The 15587-nt window shown below is 44.7% G+C and overlaps 1 protein-coding gene across 6 annotated transcripts in view; it reads left to right on the top strand.

Moving 5' to 3' along the window:
- The window catches only part of dock6 (dedicator of cytokinesis 6), a 226535-nt gene that overhangs the window by 126686 nt on the left and 84262 nt on the right, over positions 1–15587 (top strand). For 4 of the 6 annotated variants that reach the window (XM_078234904.1, XM_078234899.1, XM_078234900.1 and 1 more), the window contains exons 21-23: positions 1416–1580; positions 7460–7635; positions 13375–13479. In XM_078234904.1, coding sequence (XP_078091030.1) covers positions 1416–1580; positions 7460–7635; positions 13375–13479 — 446 coding nt within the window. The remainder of the gene's footprint in view (positions 1–1415; positions 1581–7459; positions 7636–13374; positions 13480–15587) is intronic. The other 2 variants (XM_078234903.1, XM_078234901.1) reach the window with 1 other exon arrangement.

Here is a 15587-nt window from a genome sequence, read left to right as displayed (position 1 = left end):
GAGCTGGTGGAGGAATCTTTGACTTGTGTTTCTTTATTTCCACCTCCTGGTGTTTGATGTCCCTGCATTTTTTTTTAATTCTTCCGTGGGACACGGGTGTCGCTGGCTGGGCCAGCATTTATTGCCCATCCCTAGTTACCCGTGGAGGCAGTTGAGAGTCAACCACATTGCTGTGGCTCTGGAGTCACATGTAGGCCAGACCGGGTAAGGGCTGCAGATTTCCTTCCCTGAAGGACATTAGTGAACCAGATGGGTTTTTCCGACAATCGACTATGGTTATCAGTAGATTCTTAATTCCAGGTATTTTTATGGAATTCAAATTCCACCATCTGTTGTGGTGGGATTTGAACCCGGGTCCCCAGAACATTAGCTGAGTTTCTGGATGAATAGTCTAGCGATAATACCACTAGGCCATCGCCTCCCCAGTTGGTGTGCTTGAAAACCTGTTTTAAGAACATCAGCCAAGGTCTGATTTACCAGTGATGTGAAGATGCCGGCATTGGACTGGGGTGGGCACAGTAAGAAGTCTCACAACACCAGGTTAAAGTCCAACAGGTTTATTCTCTCCACTCGACACTCACCTGATGAAGGGGCAGCACTCCAAAAGCTCATGATTCCAAATAAACCTGTTGGACTTGAACCTGGTGTTGTGATTTACCAGTACTCTGGCACTGCATTGTGAATCGGTGTGACACCAGATCTCGGAGGACAGGCAATATCCATAGTTTGGCTCTAACCCTACCAGCTTTCCAGTTTGCCTGGAGCAGAATTCACCCAGCTGCTTCCTTTACTGTCAGTTTTGTCGACTTCTTTAGCTACAAAACCTGGAGGAACATACACTCTGAAGAAATTTTCATGTGTCGTCATGATCTTGGAGTTACTGAGATCTTTTCAAACACTTGAATAGGGTGAAATCACACTGTTCCATATCAACATACAGTCTTTGCCATTTTAATTAAGCATAGAAGCATAGAATTCTACAGCGCAGAAGGAGGCCATTTGGCCCATTGAGTCTGCACCGACCACAATCCCACCCAGGCCCTATCCCCGTAACCACATGTATTCACCCTGCTAATCCCCCTGACAGTAAGGGGCATTTTACCATGGCCAATCAACCTAACCCGCGCATCTTTGGACTGTAGGAGGAAATCCACGCAGACATGGGGAGAATTTTCAAACTCCACACGGACAGTGACCCGAGGCCGGATTTGAACCCGGCTCCCTGGCGCTGTGAGGCAGCAGTGCTAACCATTGTGCCACCATAAGGTCTGAAACTCTTTATAAATGAGCTAACTTGTGTATTAAAGTAAGTCAGGAGCTTTAAACCAGTCCAAGCTGATATCAAACCGCATGATTTCACTCCACAGGAAGTTGGAAATAAAGATAAAGCCTCCAAATATTTTTTTCCATTTCAGTAAACCTGGGTCGAGCTGCTTTTGAGGTAATGGCTCAACTCATCAATCAGATCCACAAGAACTTGGAAGGAAATCAAGATCTTCATGGACGCAACAGCTTGCTAGTCTCCTACATACATTATATGTTCCATCTTCCAGACACTGACCACTGTCCCCCATTCTCTGGTATGTATAAATAATTGTGCACGCTGTGTTTGTTCTGGTACAATATACAGACTAGTACTGGCTATTGAGACACGCTCACCTCAGTACAACTGAGATAGCTAATCATCCACTCGGTGAGAACCCAAGGCTAAAATATCCATTTGCAGTAACCATTATCAAATGTGGAATGGGGATTTATGATGAAATTTACAACAGATAAGGGAGAGCGTCAGACTTTAAAATGAGGATTTTGACTTTTAAAAAGTGTTTCGACAGCCACATGGGTGGGATGGGTATGGAGGGATATGGGCCAAATGTGGGCAATTGGGACTAGCTTGGTGGTTTTAAAAAAAAGGGCAGCATGGACAAGTTGGGCCGAAGGGCCTGTTTCCATGCTGTAAACCTCTATGACTGAATTACGTTGTGCTCCTTGACCCAATTACCTCTCAGTCCCATTTCAATTGAGAATGCATCTACAACACCACGGGAGATGGGTGTGTGTGTGTGTGTGCACAAAAACTGGATTCACATCTTGAAATCCAAGAAGTAAACTTTTAAAACAGCTATGAGTCCTACACACAGGTGTTGAGAACAGATTTTAATCAGATGTGATTTAACATTAAACTGAGCTATAAAATCCGCTTGCGGCGAATTGGTCATGAATTTCCCTGACTACATTCCAAGTTTTTCTGTAAGCTCGTGCAGAGATCCCAAATTATATTCAGTTATATACACTTCACTCAACAATGCCACCAGGATACAGGAACAGCACTGCCCATTTAAGACCATAAAATATAGGAACAAAGTTAAAGTTTGTTTATTAGTCACAAGTATGCTTACATTAACACTGCAATGGAGTTGCTGTGAAAATCCCCGAGTCGCCACACTCCGGCCTCTGTTCGGGTACACTGAGGGAGAATTTAGCACGGCCAATCCCCTAACCAGCATGTCTTCCGGACCGTGGGAGGAAACCGGAGCACCCGGAGGAAACCCATGCAGACATGGGGAGAATGTGCAGACTCCGCACAGACCGTGACCCAAGCCAGGAATCAAACCCGGGTCCCTGGCGCTGTGAGGCAGCAGTGCTAACCACTGTGCCACCGTGCTGTCCTCTTAATTAGGCCATTCGGTCCATTGAGTTCTGCTCTGCCATTCGATCATGGCTGATATGTTTCTCAGCCCCATTCTCCCGCCTTCCCCCCCCCTAACCTTTGATCACCTTACCAATCAAGCACCTATCTACTCCGTTTCAAATACAGTCAATGACCTGGCCTCCACAGCCTTCTGTGGCAATGAATCCCACACATTCACCACCCTCTGGCTGAAGAAATTCCTCCTCATCTCGGTTCTAAAGGGTCGCCCTTTACTCTGAGGCTGTGCCCTCAGATCCTAGTCTCTCCGACTAATAGAAACGTCTTCCTCATGTCCACTCTATCCGGGCCTTTCAGTACTCTGTATGTTTCAATGAGATCCCCCCCCCCCCTCGTCCTAATCCCATCGAGTACAGACCCAGAGTGCTCAAACGCTCCTCATAGATCAAGCCTTTCATTCCTGGGATCATTCTTGTGAATCTCCTCTGGACTCTCTCCAAGGCCAGCACATCCTTCCTTCGATACAGGACCCAAAATTGCGCTCAATATTCCAGATGTGGTCTGACCAGAGCCTTATAAAGCTCATCACTGCTTTTGTATTCTAGTCCTCTTGAAATGAATGCTAACATTGCATTTGCCTTCCTAACTCCCAACTCAACCTGTAAGTTAACCTTAAGCGAACCCTGAACTCGGACTCCCAAGTCCTTTTGCGCTTCCAATTTCTGGATTCTCTCCCCATTTAGAAAATTGTCTAAACCTCTAGTCCTACCAAAGTGCATAACCTCAAACTTTCCCATGTTCTATTCCATCTGCCACTTCTTTGCCACTCTCTTAACCTGCCCAAGTCCTTCTGCAGCCCCCCTGCCTCCTCAATACCACCTGTCCCGCTACCTATCTTTGTATCATCTGCAAACTTAGCCACCATGCCCTCAGTTCCTTCATCTAGATCATTGATGTATAAAGTTAAAAAGTCCACTAGTCACCAGCTGCCATTTTGAAAAGGACCCTTTTCTCCCCACTCTCTGCCTTGTGCCAGTTAGTCAATCCTTTAGTACCACGATAGGCTTTGGCTGATGAGAATTTTGTTTTTTTCGGTGATTATATTCCTGGAAGTCAGAAATGTTTTTTTTCCCCAGTGTCAAAAAGTGAACTTGAATTTCATTTTCGATTTGCAAAAGTGAGTTTGCTGTAATTGTTACGCACAATCGATTTAGATCTTACTGTAACTGACCACTGAGGATTGGATTGGCAAATTAAGGTTGCTCTGTTATGCTGGTTGTGACATGTTTAGTTAATTTATTAGTGTCACAAGTAGGCTTACATTAACACTGCAATGAAGTTACTGTGAAAATCCCCTAGTCGCCACACTCCGGCACCTGTTCGGGTACACTGAGGGAGAATTTAGCACGGCCAATGCACCCTAACCGGCACGTCTTATAGACTGTGGGAGGAAACTGGGAGCACCCGGAAGAAACTCACACAGAGACGGGGAGAATGTGCAGACTCTGCGCTGACAGTGACCCGAGCCGGGAATCAAACCCAGGTCCCTGGTGCCGTGAGGCAGCAGTGTTAATCACTGTGTCACTGTGCCGCCTAATATCCGACTGGGCAGATCACAGCTGTACAAAGTAAAAGTGGAGGACTTCGCCAATGGGCTGACCAGGCAGTAGCAGGAGAGATTGATGGGAGTAACAGCAACTGACTTACCCACGGGTTCATAAACACACTAAGATTGATTTTGGATAGCCAGAAGGGCCAGACTCAGTTATTTTAGGTCTCCTGAACTCCCAGACATCACGTGATTACATTATTAAAAATGAGGCCATTAGATCTGAATAATTATTCATTTTCTGCCTCACCTCAGTTACATAGAAAAGTGACATTTTGTTCCTCGTGTACATTTTCAGAAATAAATGATTAATCAGGTAATCCAGTGTTCCAGCCTTAGTTACAAAAATAAATACAGGTGCTTAGCAATGACATGGCAATTGGCAACACTATTATGTTTTGACAGTGTACAATTCCATTCCTTTTATTCAGGGCATTAATTTTATCTTTTGGCTATGAGAGTTATAGGATTGCTGTGGTTTATGACATCAGCTGTGCCCTGTTATTGGAATATTGAGTTTTCCACCTTCCATTGTATTCGTGTCCTGTCTTTAGCGTGCCTAAAACTTTTAATCCCTGTAACGTCGCAAGGGTTTGCGAAATTCTCATTCGTTTGCTTTAGGAATATAATTATAAAATGCAGAAGAGGGATGGTATACTGCATCCAAAAACTATTGTCTGCCCATTTCAGCTTTTTGCAGTCTACTTGAACAGGCGACTGACTGACAGACAGACGGACAGGACTTCTGACTCAGTATTCTGTACCTCACTCCGGGAGTTAAACGCACAATCCAGGCTGATATTTCAGTGCAGTACTAAAGGAGGGCTACACTGGCAGAGCTGCTAGCATTAGATGATGCATTGAATCTGTTTGTGGTGTTTCAGGTGGTTGTTAAAGATCAGGGAATTCTCCTCCCCCAGCGTATTCTCCCTTAACCAGCAGATTACGTAGAAAACATATTAATTGGGTCATTCGCTTCTGGATCGATTCCAGCTTTGGGTCACTGTCTGTGTGGAGTTTGCACATTTTCCCCATGTCTGCCTGGGTTTCCTCCGGGTGCCCCGGTTTCCTCCCACAGTCCAAAGATGCGCAGGTTAGGTGGATTGGCCATGCTAAATTGCTCCTTAGTGTCCAAAGATGTACGGATTAAGTGGATTGGCCATGCTAAATTGCCCCTTGGTGTCCAAAGATGTGCAGGTTAGGTGGTTTGGCCATGCTAAGTTGTCTCTTATTGTCCAAAGATATGCAGGTTAGGGAAATTAGTAGGACACGTGTGGGGTTGCGGGAATAGAGAAGGGGGAGGAGCCATACCAAGCTGTGATACATCCTGAAAAAAATGCTTTCTATGGCGCATCTGTAAAAATTGGAGAGTCGTAGCGGACAAGCCAAATTTCCTTGGCCTCCTGAGAAAGTAGAGATGTTGTTGAGCTTTCATAACTAGAACGTTGGTGTGGAGGGACCAGATTGTTGGTGATCTGAACACCTGGAAACTTGAAGCTCTCGACCATCTCCACTTCATCATTGTTGATGTAGACAGGGGCATGTCCTCCACTACGTTTCCTGAAGTTGATGACTATCTCCTTCGTTTTACTGAGAGATTTTTGCCCCCTGCTTTTCCACTGGAGTCTGAGCATTAATTAGGCACTAAGGTCCTGGAGTTGATATGGGAGCGCAGACCCACCATCTTCTGTCCAAGAATAAGGCTGCTGAGATTCTTTAAAGCTGCCTGATTTTGGCTTTCCAATCGTGTGCTTTCCCTGGAAAGAGCATTTTGAAATGCACAACTTTACACTAGTGGTTGCAGATCTGTTGTCAAATTTTGGAGTGATTTTTAAATGTTTGCATTCATATCAAGTATTTCATGATCTCAGGACAACCCAAAGCACTTTACAGACAATAAAGTATTTTTGAAATGTAATCTCTCTTGTACTGTGGGGATCACAGCAGTCAAAATGCGCACAGCAAGCTCCCACAAACATTGATGTAATAATGACCATAGGAAATAGGAGCAGGAGTAGGCCATTCAACCCTTCGAGCCTGCTCCGCCATTCAACACGATCATGGCTGACCCTCTTTCTCAACCCCATGCTCTAGCGCTCTCCCCGTACTCCCAGACACTTGACACCTTTCATGTCGAGAAATCTATTTCCTTCTTAAATACATTCAGTAATTTGGCATCCGCAGGCCTTCTGTAGTGGAGAATTCCCCAGGTCACCACCCTCTGAGTGAGGAATCCTGAGACCGTGACCCCTTATTCTGCCAGGATATGGGATAGGCCAGTTGACCTGGTGTTGTTTGAGGGGTAAAGATTGTCTGCTTTCAAAATAGTGGCATGGGCTTATTTAAAAATTTGACAAGTCATGTTGCAGCTTTATAGAACCTTAGTTAGGCCGCACTTGGAATATTGTGTTCAATTCTGGTCGCCACACTACCAGAAGGATGTGGAGGCTTTGGAAAGGGTACAGAAAAGATTTACCAGGATGTTGTCTGGTATGGAGGGCATTAGCTATGAGGAGAGGTTAGAGAAACTTGGTTTGTTCTCACTGGAACGACGGAGGTTGAGGGGGCGACCTGATAGAAGTCTACAAGATTATGAGGGGCATGGACAGAGTGGATAGCCAGATGCTTTTTCCCAGGGTGGAAGAGTCAATTACTAGGGAGGCACAGGTTTAAGATGCGAGGGGCAAGATTTAAAGGAGATGTATGAGGCAAGTTTTTTTACACAAAGGGTGGTGGGTGCCTGAAACTCGCTGCCGGGGGAGGTAGTGGAAGCGGATACGATAGTGACTTTTAAGGGGCGTCTGGACAAATACATGAATAGGATGGGAATAGAGGGATATGGTCCCCGGAAGAGTAGGGGGTTTTGGTTCAGACAGGCAGCATGGTCGGTGCAAGCTTGGTGGATTGAAGGGCCTGCTCCTGTGCTGCAATTTTCTTTGTTCTAATGATCAACTGAGAAGACAGACATGCCCTTGGTTCAATGGTTTATTGGGAAAGCAGCACCTCTGGCAGCACAGCGCTCCCTCACTGCGATGCTGAATTGTTAGCCGAGAATTTGGGCTCAATTCCTGAAGGGGATGAACAATGGCTGAATGTCACATTAAATTGTAACTTTTTTGTTTACGTTGCACGGCTACCAAGATGCTAAACAAATGTAGTGACCAGACTATCCTGAAATTTGTTTTATTCTCCTGTTGCAGGACCAAGCAACCCCTCATATGGAGGTCCCATTCAGTACGCCACTCTGTCCCGTGCTACTGCCAGGCCTACCAGTCTAAACCTGTCCCGCTCCAAGAGCATCAGCAACAGCAATCCAGATCTTGCCACAACACCAACAACACCAGATGATGAGGTTACAAAAATCATGGGTTGCAAAGTAAGGCCAAATGTTTATGTATTGGAAATCTAAAAATAGGTGGATAGCACCTGTACTGGTCCAGGTATCAATGTGTTTGCTCCTGTGCATTACAGATAGTGCTCTATATATATTTTAGATATATATTTATATATATATCGAAATGTTCCTGCAGATTATTAATATTGCGAGTATCACTCAGTGTTTGGAGGTGGCTTAACGTATAAACCCCACTATTACTGATTTGATAGGTTTAGTGTGTAAGAGAGATCCTACAGTCAATGATGTGTATCTGATCCTGTAGATTACTGACCTTACAGACAGTGCTCTGTGTGTGTTCCTGTAGATTGCCCTCCCTATAACATATGTGGCAGCGCTATGTGTGTGTTTCTATAGACCTCTGACCTAATAGCTTTCTGTTGCTTCCTGTTTAAAGATTGTCTTGCTATTTGCGGATATAAATGTTGGTGGAAGCAAAAAGCTCTTATCAAGAAGCACCGTTTCATATAAGCACTGTTTCATGTAGGGTCCTCGCTGTTGGAGATAACTTGTCTTAGTAATGATGCAGATAGGACGAACTGATTTAGCTGTCACTTCAGAATAATGGACTTCACAGAGGGAACTTGACAACTGGATGCTAAATGAAGAATTCCGGTGTTCTGGATTGATTGATTGATTTACAGCTGTCCAATCTGTGGTCAATCCATTTAAAAGAATATTGTGATAAGGGGAAGGGACGTTTCAAAATCACAGAACCTCCACAAGGGATGGGAAATAAGAAGAAGATCAGAATGGCAATGAGTCTGGGAGAAAGAGCGGGATATTCTTACATTGGTGGCACAGTGGTTAGCACTGCTGCCTCACAGCGCCAGGGACGTGGGTTCGATTCCCGGATTGAGTCACTGTCTGTGCAGAGTCTGCACATTCTCGCCATGTCTGCGTGGGTTTCCTCCGGGTGCTCCGGTTTCCTCCCGCGAGCTGGTTAGGTTGCATTGGCCATGCTAAATTCTCCCTCGGTGTACCCGAACAGACGCCGGAGTGTGACGACTAGGGGATTTTCACAGTAACTTCATTGCAGTGTTAATGTAAGTCAACTTGTGACACTAATAAATAAACTTTAAACATGGCATCTTGGGGAGTGAAGATGCCTGCATCAAATGAATCTGGGTGCGCATGAAAAGAGGCAAACAACATACCTGTACCCTATTCTTGGGAGAGGTGCAGGATAATCTGTGTCACAGAGTTTTGGGGTATTGATGGTGTGATGACCCACTCTCAGATATTTCATTCATGGTGGCACTCCAGTTCCGATTGTCAGACAAGGAAAGTGACTAACGACCTGTCCTAAAAACAGCCCCGTGCTGTGTGAGAAACAGCGAGGACCATACATGCAGTGTTGCTTGTGGTTAACTCCATTTCTTTGAAAGCTTTTCAATCGAGTTGCAGGTTTTTTTCCCCCCAAAAGGTGTTGTGATGAGGCTCATTATTCACCCCTTCTGTGCTGGTTCTCTATCTGTACATGCGTACGTATTCAAATCCTTTCATCTTGGCAGCTTTCAGTATAACTGCCAACCCTCCAGAGCAGAAGCACCGAGATCACTTCAGCAGGTCAGGAGTTGCAGACAACACAGTTGTGGAAATTCAGTTCCTTTTCTCTTTTTTGGGAAGGGGTAATTGGGGCCAAATGTTTACGTGATACAGAGAAGTTTGCAGAATATTTGCTCGTTTTCTTGGGCGGGGGGGGTGGGGGTTTGGTCACAACGCTGTTGCCCCTTGTAGATGCTTGTAGACATGATTGTAGATATTGCAACGTACTGTGTGTAAATTCAGATTATCTGCTTCGTGTATTGTTCCGGGTACAGTGCCTCGGACTTTGAACGCCCTGTAATCTTGCAGCTTTAATCCTGAAAAGGGAAATCAGTGATAAGAAATGGTTGCTTTTTGGGGGAAAAAAAGAGGAATGTAATATTTTGTAAAGGTGTGAGGAATGGATGGAGCCGTATCCAGGGACATGCACGGAAATGGCATTTTTCACAGCTCTTTAACTTCAGTTTGGGACTGGAAGTCCAGACAGTCGGCCCTGTTCCATCTTGACTCTGGGAGTTATAAACTGGTTAGTCTGCCGTTTGTGATAATAAAAAAAAAAAGTTCTGGACCCTGGGAAGGAAGTGAATCAAGAAAATGGGAGACAGTAAATCCAAGCCAGTACGGGCTAGTAAAAGTAGGTCACGTCTGATTAATGTCTCGGAATTCTCCGAGGGTACGTCCAGATTGGAGGATGGTAGGTGTGTGGGGAGGGATGTTATGTGTCTTGACATTTAGGAGTATTTGATGAAGCACCTTGCAAGATCATAACTTGGAAGACCTTGTGTGATTAAGGAGAAGTCAATAAATTGGATATTGACTCATAGAAATCTAATAATGGGAAATGGTCAGATCAGTCCAGATGCTAAATAAGTTGGTTGAGTCGAATCAGCATTTTTCTCTTTATATTCTAACAAAAAAAATACAAGAGTAATAACTGTGAAACTTAAGGGAGCAATGTCATGCGTAACTTCATATGCCTTTCAATGGCTGAAGGTTAACCCTTCACAAAGATGTTGCAGGTGACTGCATAGAATCCCTACAGTGCAGAAGGAGGCCTTTCGGCCCATTGAGTCTGCACCGACCACAATCCCATCCAGGCCCCTATCCCCTTAACCCCACATATTTACCCTGTTAGTCCCCCTGACTTGCTGGTCTCTTGCACTGAGCCTTAGCCACTCACTTCGATTTCTCAATAAAAAAAATAGAAGTCTGCATAATTTCTTGTTTTTTGTGAGACTGTCCCAGCAGTGGTTAGCACTGCTGCCTCGCAGCACCAGGGACCCGGGTTAGATTCCCGGCTTGGGTCACTGTGCAGAGTCTGCACCTTCTGCGATCTACATAGAATAGAATCCCTACAGTGCAGAAGGAGGCCATTTGGCCCATCGAGTCTGCACCGACCACAATCCCACCCAGGCCCTATCCCCGTGACCCCACACATTTACCCTGTTTGTTCGCCCTGACACTAAGGGGCAATTTAGCATGGCCAGTCCATCTAACCTGCACAGCTGTGGGAGGAAACCGGAGCACCCGGAGGAAACCCACGCAGACACGGGGAGAATACGCAGACTCCACACAGTCACCCGAGGCCGGAATTGAACCCGGGTCCCTGGTGCTGTGAGGCAACAGCGCTAACCACTATGCCCCCGTGACGCTCCGTGCACTTTACTAGGAGTTTAGAAGATGTAGGCTCAAATGTTTGTTTCCTAATAATGATATTGAGGTCCAGTACATTGTGTAGAATTAAAAGGCAGCAATGTGCTGAAAGGAGTACCTAGAGGAGGACTCCCATTATCTTCTGCAGTAGTTGTAAACCAGATGTTGGATGTTAGCTTTTGCTGATGAAATGAAGCCACAATGTGTTTGGTGTGACAGACTGAAAGAAGTGATCTCCAAAGAGGGATAATTCCAAACGTGAGCCAGCACTGAAGGGGGTAGTGAACTCTGCAAATGATGCTTAATTCTGACTTCTTTCTCCTGGCTGTCAACTTTCAAGGCTCACTGTTAAGATTGCTAATTCATGCATTCAGTTTCGCCGGTTTAGAAATTTAATGTGGCCCTTCTTTTGCTGACAGCCTGCTAGTTTTGGGCGTTCAGATGGGGGCTGCATATTGTTCACACTTGGTAAGGTGGGCATGGACTGAGCCTTGATGCATTGATCGCTCTGGGAATGAGGGATATCACAATAATACGTTGCCTGTCCTGAGATGTACAACGTTCAATCAACAATTTGTGTTTAAACCCTGATCTTGATGTTGGAGTTTAATAAGAAGTTATGATCGTACTGACCAGCTATCTTTCAGATTTCCTGATCAGCATTTTATAATTCAAATCACAGTATGTCACAACAAAGAAACAGGCTGCTTAGTCCTTCAAATCTATAGCGTTTCCCTGGAATCCCACACTCCTAACTGTGCCCCATTTTTTTAACTTACTTCTTTTTCATGCAACGATCTAATTTATTTTTCAAACGTCTTACGGTCTTTATTTTGACAATGGTTTAAAAAAATTAGAAAATTGACCTAAAAAAAAATCCAAAGATGTGCGGATTAGATTGCTTGGCCATGATAAATTGCCCCTTAGTGTCAGGGGGATTGGTAGGGTATATACATGGGGTTACAGAGATAGGGCCTGGGTAGGATTGTTATTGGTGCAGGCTCGGTGGGCCGAATAGCATCCTTCTGCACTGTCGGGATTCTGCAAATCTGTGATTTGTTGAGCCAAGTTCTACTCTGCAAATTAAGTGGGAAGAACTTGTAAATGACTGAAATCTCAAATGAAAATCCTTTATGTTGCTGTTAGTGTATCCTCAGACCCATACTTTTCTCCTCCCCTTTGAGGAATTGTGAGGGAAGTGGTGGAAAGATATCCGAGCTGATTATCAGCCCGTTGAACTGCATTGAATGCTCCTTCCATGGCCAGCAAACCTTGACATTGGACTCAAACTCGGAGCTTCTGGTCCAGTGGGAGGAGAGCTATCACAAGGCCTCAGACAACATCCTTTATAAACAGCGGGGAGGGAATGTAGAATCAGAGCAGCAAAGGCCGTTTGACCCGTCACAATTTAGCCATCTGGCTTTCCCAGTCTATTACCCTCCTGCACAGGAAGTGTTAGCATCTTTATTGATTAGATTCACGCACTAACAGATCAGAAAATCAGAACATTTGCTATCCATTTAGTTGACTACATCCTCTGGTGTTTTCTAATGTGCAACCTTCCAACATGGCTGCCCATTTAGATTGCGGTTACTTACCTCTGAGGCAGTTCATTATGCAGGACAATGCAATCTGCAGCCCAGGTTAAAGGGGAGTTGACTACCTGGATCCAAGCAAGTTAGAATTCTGCAGTAAAGGGGATAAATGCCAGAGGACAGGGGTTAAAAATAAAGTTGGGAGAGAGGAGAATGATCTGCCAACAGTTTTCCCTCAAATCAAAGTCGATTCGTAAAACAGGTTGCTCAGAAGCATGTTGAAGTGGACAGCTTTAAATTAGTTCAATCGATAATTAGATGTGTTCCTATAGAGAGAAGAGACCGAGAGGAAGAGGGTGCACAGATAAGGTTGATCCATGAAAAAGAGATAAATTTGCTTGCCTTATTGCCTATTCCTGTTCCAAAAATGTTTTCTCTTGAATGTTCTCTCACCTGACGAAGGAGCAGCGCTCCGAAAGCTCGTGATTCCAGAGGAACCTGTTGGACTTTAACCTGGTGTTGTGAGACTTCTTACTGTGCCCACCCCAGTCCAATGCTGGCATCTCCACATCATCATCTCTTAAATTGTTGGATAAATGATAAAATGCACTAATTCTAATGGGGCCTCTAAGTATCCATTCAAGACTCCCAATTATGCCTCTTCGATTATTAGAAATCCTGTATTTTCATTATGATTTATTGGCTTGGATATTGATGTTACATTGATATCAGTGCTCACTTACAATAGCTCACTATTCTTGCCAATCACTCCATATAATTTGGATCTGAAGAGACAAAGACAGAAGGTTCCAGGACGAATTCAAAGTAAAACCATGCCAATCATTGAAGTATGTCCATGCTGGAAGGTTTTATTGTGATATCCCTGCCGGGCAGCTCTCTTTTCTCACTGTGAATGACTGTATTGTACCTAGACTCTTGTTTTCACTTTGTGTTTCCTCCTTACCCTGCCTCCTTTACCTGCCAGGGGATCGATCGCTCTCACTCCTGGGTTAATTCCGCTTACGCTCCCGGCGGGCCAAAGGCTGTCTTGCGGAGAAACCATCCCAATTCAAGCAGTGACCTAAAGCAGGTGCAGAAACCAGTGTTTTCATCTTGAAGCATTCATCGAAACATCTTCACATTGATTGCTTTCTCATTTTTGCCACTTCCTACCGGGACAGACAAGCCTCAGTCCCAAAATCACACCTGATTCATCGATTTTATTTTCTATCCCTCTGTTCCACTGACGGGGGGGGGGGTTTCTGTCCACATGTTGAGGCCAACTTTGTGCAGCTTTACATCCATCAGCCTCTTCTCAGCATCACTCTGTGATGTGTCATTTGCCCAGTCACTCAACTACACCAATCTTAACCCCAACAGGCTCATGATCCAGATTTGACATTGCCCGGCAAACTCTTTAATCAGAGTTCCCAGTTTCTGAAGTCTTTGGTTAGAATGGGGAGAACGTAGAAAGATGAAGCCGGTATCATTTCTAAAATAATACAGAATCATGGGTGCTTCTAACAGGCTTATAACCTAGTTAAGTAACTGCTTTAACCGCTGAATGCAGCAGTAGTTCCAGTGTGTACCACTGAGTAGAGGTGGGAGAGCTTGAGCTTGGTGTGAAATAGAAGCTGATACTAACTTGTCGACTGTCTAAAAAGCTAGTGGATCCCCAACGCTTGTTATTGACAAAGGATAAAATCAGTGTGAGAAAAGTAGTGAAGAGCAGCAGGGAAGAGCCCTGCGGTGAGCAGGAGTACCCTTCTGATTTGATTTGATTTATTATTGTCACATGTATTAGTATACAGTGAAAAGTATTGTTTCTTGCACGCTATACGTACTATTCATAGATACATAGGGGAGAAGGAAAGGAGAGGGTGCAGAATGTAGTGTTGTAGTCATTCTCTACCTAGGGTGTGCAATGTAATGTATGATCGGACCATTCAAAAGTCTGATGGCGCTATACAGACAAAGCATACCGTTCACTGAAAAGGAAATGAGAGAGTGCAGAACGTAGTGTTACAGTGTAGCTAGGGTGTAGAGAAAGGTCAACTTAATGCGAGGTAGGTCCATTCAAAGGTCTGATGGCAGCAGGGAAGAAGCTGTTCTTGATTGGGTTGGTACGTGACCTCAGACTTTCATGCCTTTTTCCCAATGGAAGAAGGTGGAAGAGAGAATTTCCGGGGTGCATGGGGTCCTTGATTATGCTGGCTGCTTTTCCCAAGGCAGCGGGAAGTGTAGTTAAAGTCAATGGATGGGAGGCTGGTTTGCGTGATGGACTGGGTTTCATTCGCGACCCTTTGTAGTTTCTTGCGGTCTTGGGCAGAGCAGGAGCCATACCAAGCTCTGCTACAACCAGAAAGGATGCTTTCTATGGTGCACCTGTAAAAGTTGGTGAGAGTCGTGGGCAACATGCCAAATTTCCTTGGCAACTCTCAGCAATTCAGACCGTTCAGCCTGTGAATCTGTGCATCCCTGCACAGGGCTGTGGCGTTCTGGAGGGCGGGGATTTCAATCCAGGACATGCTGGGAATAATATTTTCAGCTCCCATAGACAACAGTTGGCGACTGTTTCACAGATCATTAAAAGCAGCAGCATGGGTTAATTAGGCCGTAAGGAATGCAAACAAAGCATTCAGACTCATTTTTAGACAATTGAATTAGCAAGCAGGGAGGTTATGTTAAACTTGTATTGAATCTCAGCGAGAATGTATCGTGGAGCTTCCTGCATAGTTCAGATCTCTAGATTACAACAATGATATAGAATAGAGGGAGAAAGTGCAAACAAGATTTACCTGGAACGGTACCAGAACTGGAAACTCTAAGTATCAGGAAAGCTCGAACAGGCTGGGTCTCTTCTGTAGAAAAGAGGAGAATGATGGGTGACCAAATGGAGATCTTTAAAATTACAAAAAGGGGTTATTTGAAGGACAGAGTGCTGGTGAGGGATTCCAAAACTAAAGGGCATAAATACAGGACAGTGACTAATAATAAAGACAAAATACTGTGAATGCTGGAATCTGAGACAGAATATGCCAGAAAATCTCAGCAGGTCTAACAGCATCTGTGGAGAGAGAATAGAGTCAACGTTTCGAGTCAGGATGACCCTTCATCAGAGATCCTCTGACGCAGGGTCACCCTGACTCCAAACATTGGCTCCATTCGCTCTCCACAGATACTGTCAGACCTGCTGAG

The sequence above is a fragment of the Mustelus asterias genome, chromosome 19 (assembly GCF_964213995.1).
Source record: "Mustelus asterias chromosome 19, sMusAst1.hap1.1, whole genome shotgun sequence".
In the NCBI taxonomy this organism is placed as follows: Eukaryota; Metazoa; Chordata; class Chondrichthyes; order Carcharhiniformes; family Triakidae; genus Mustelus; species Mustelus asterias.
The sequence above is the reverse complement of the archived record's forward strand: the minus strand, read 5'-3'. Positions and strand labels throughout refer to the sequence as shown.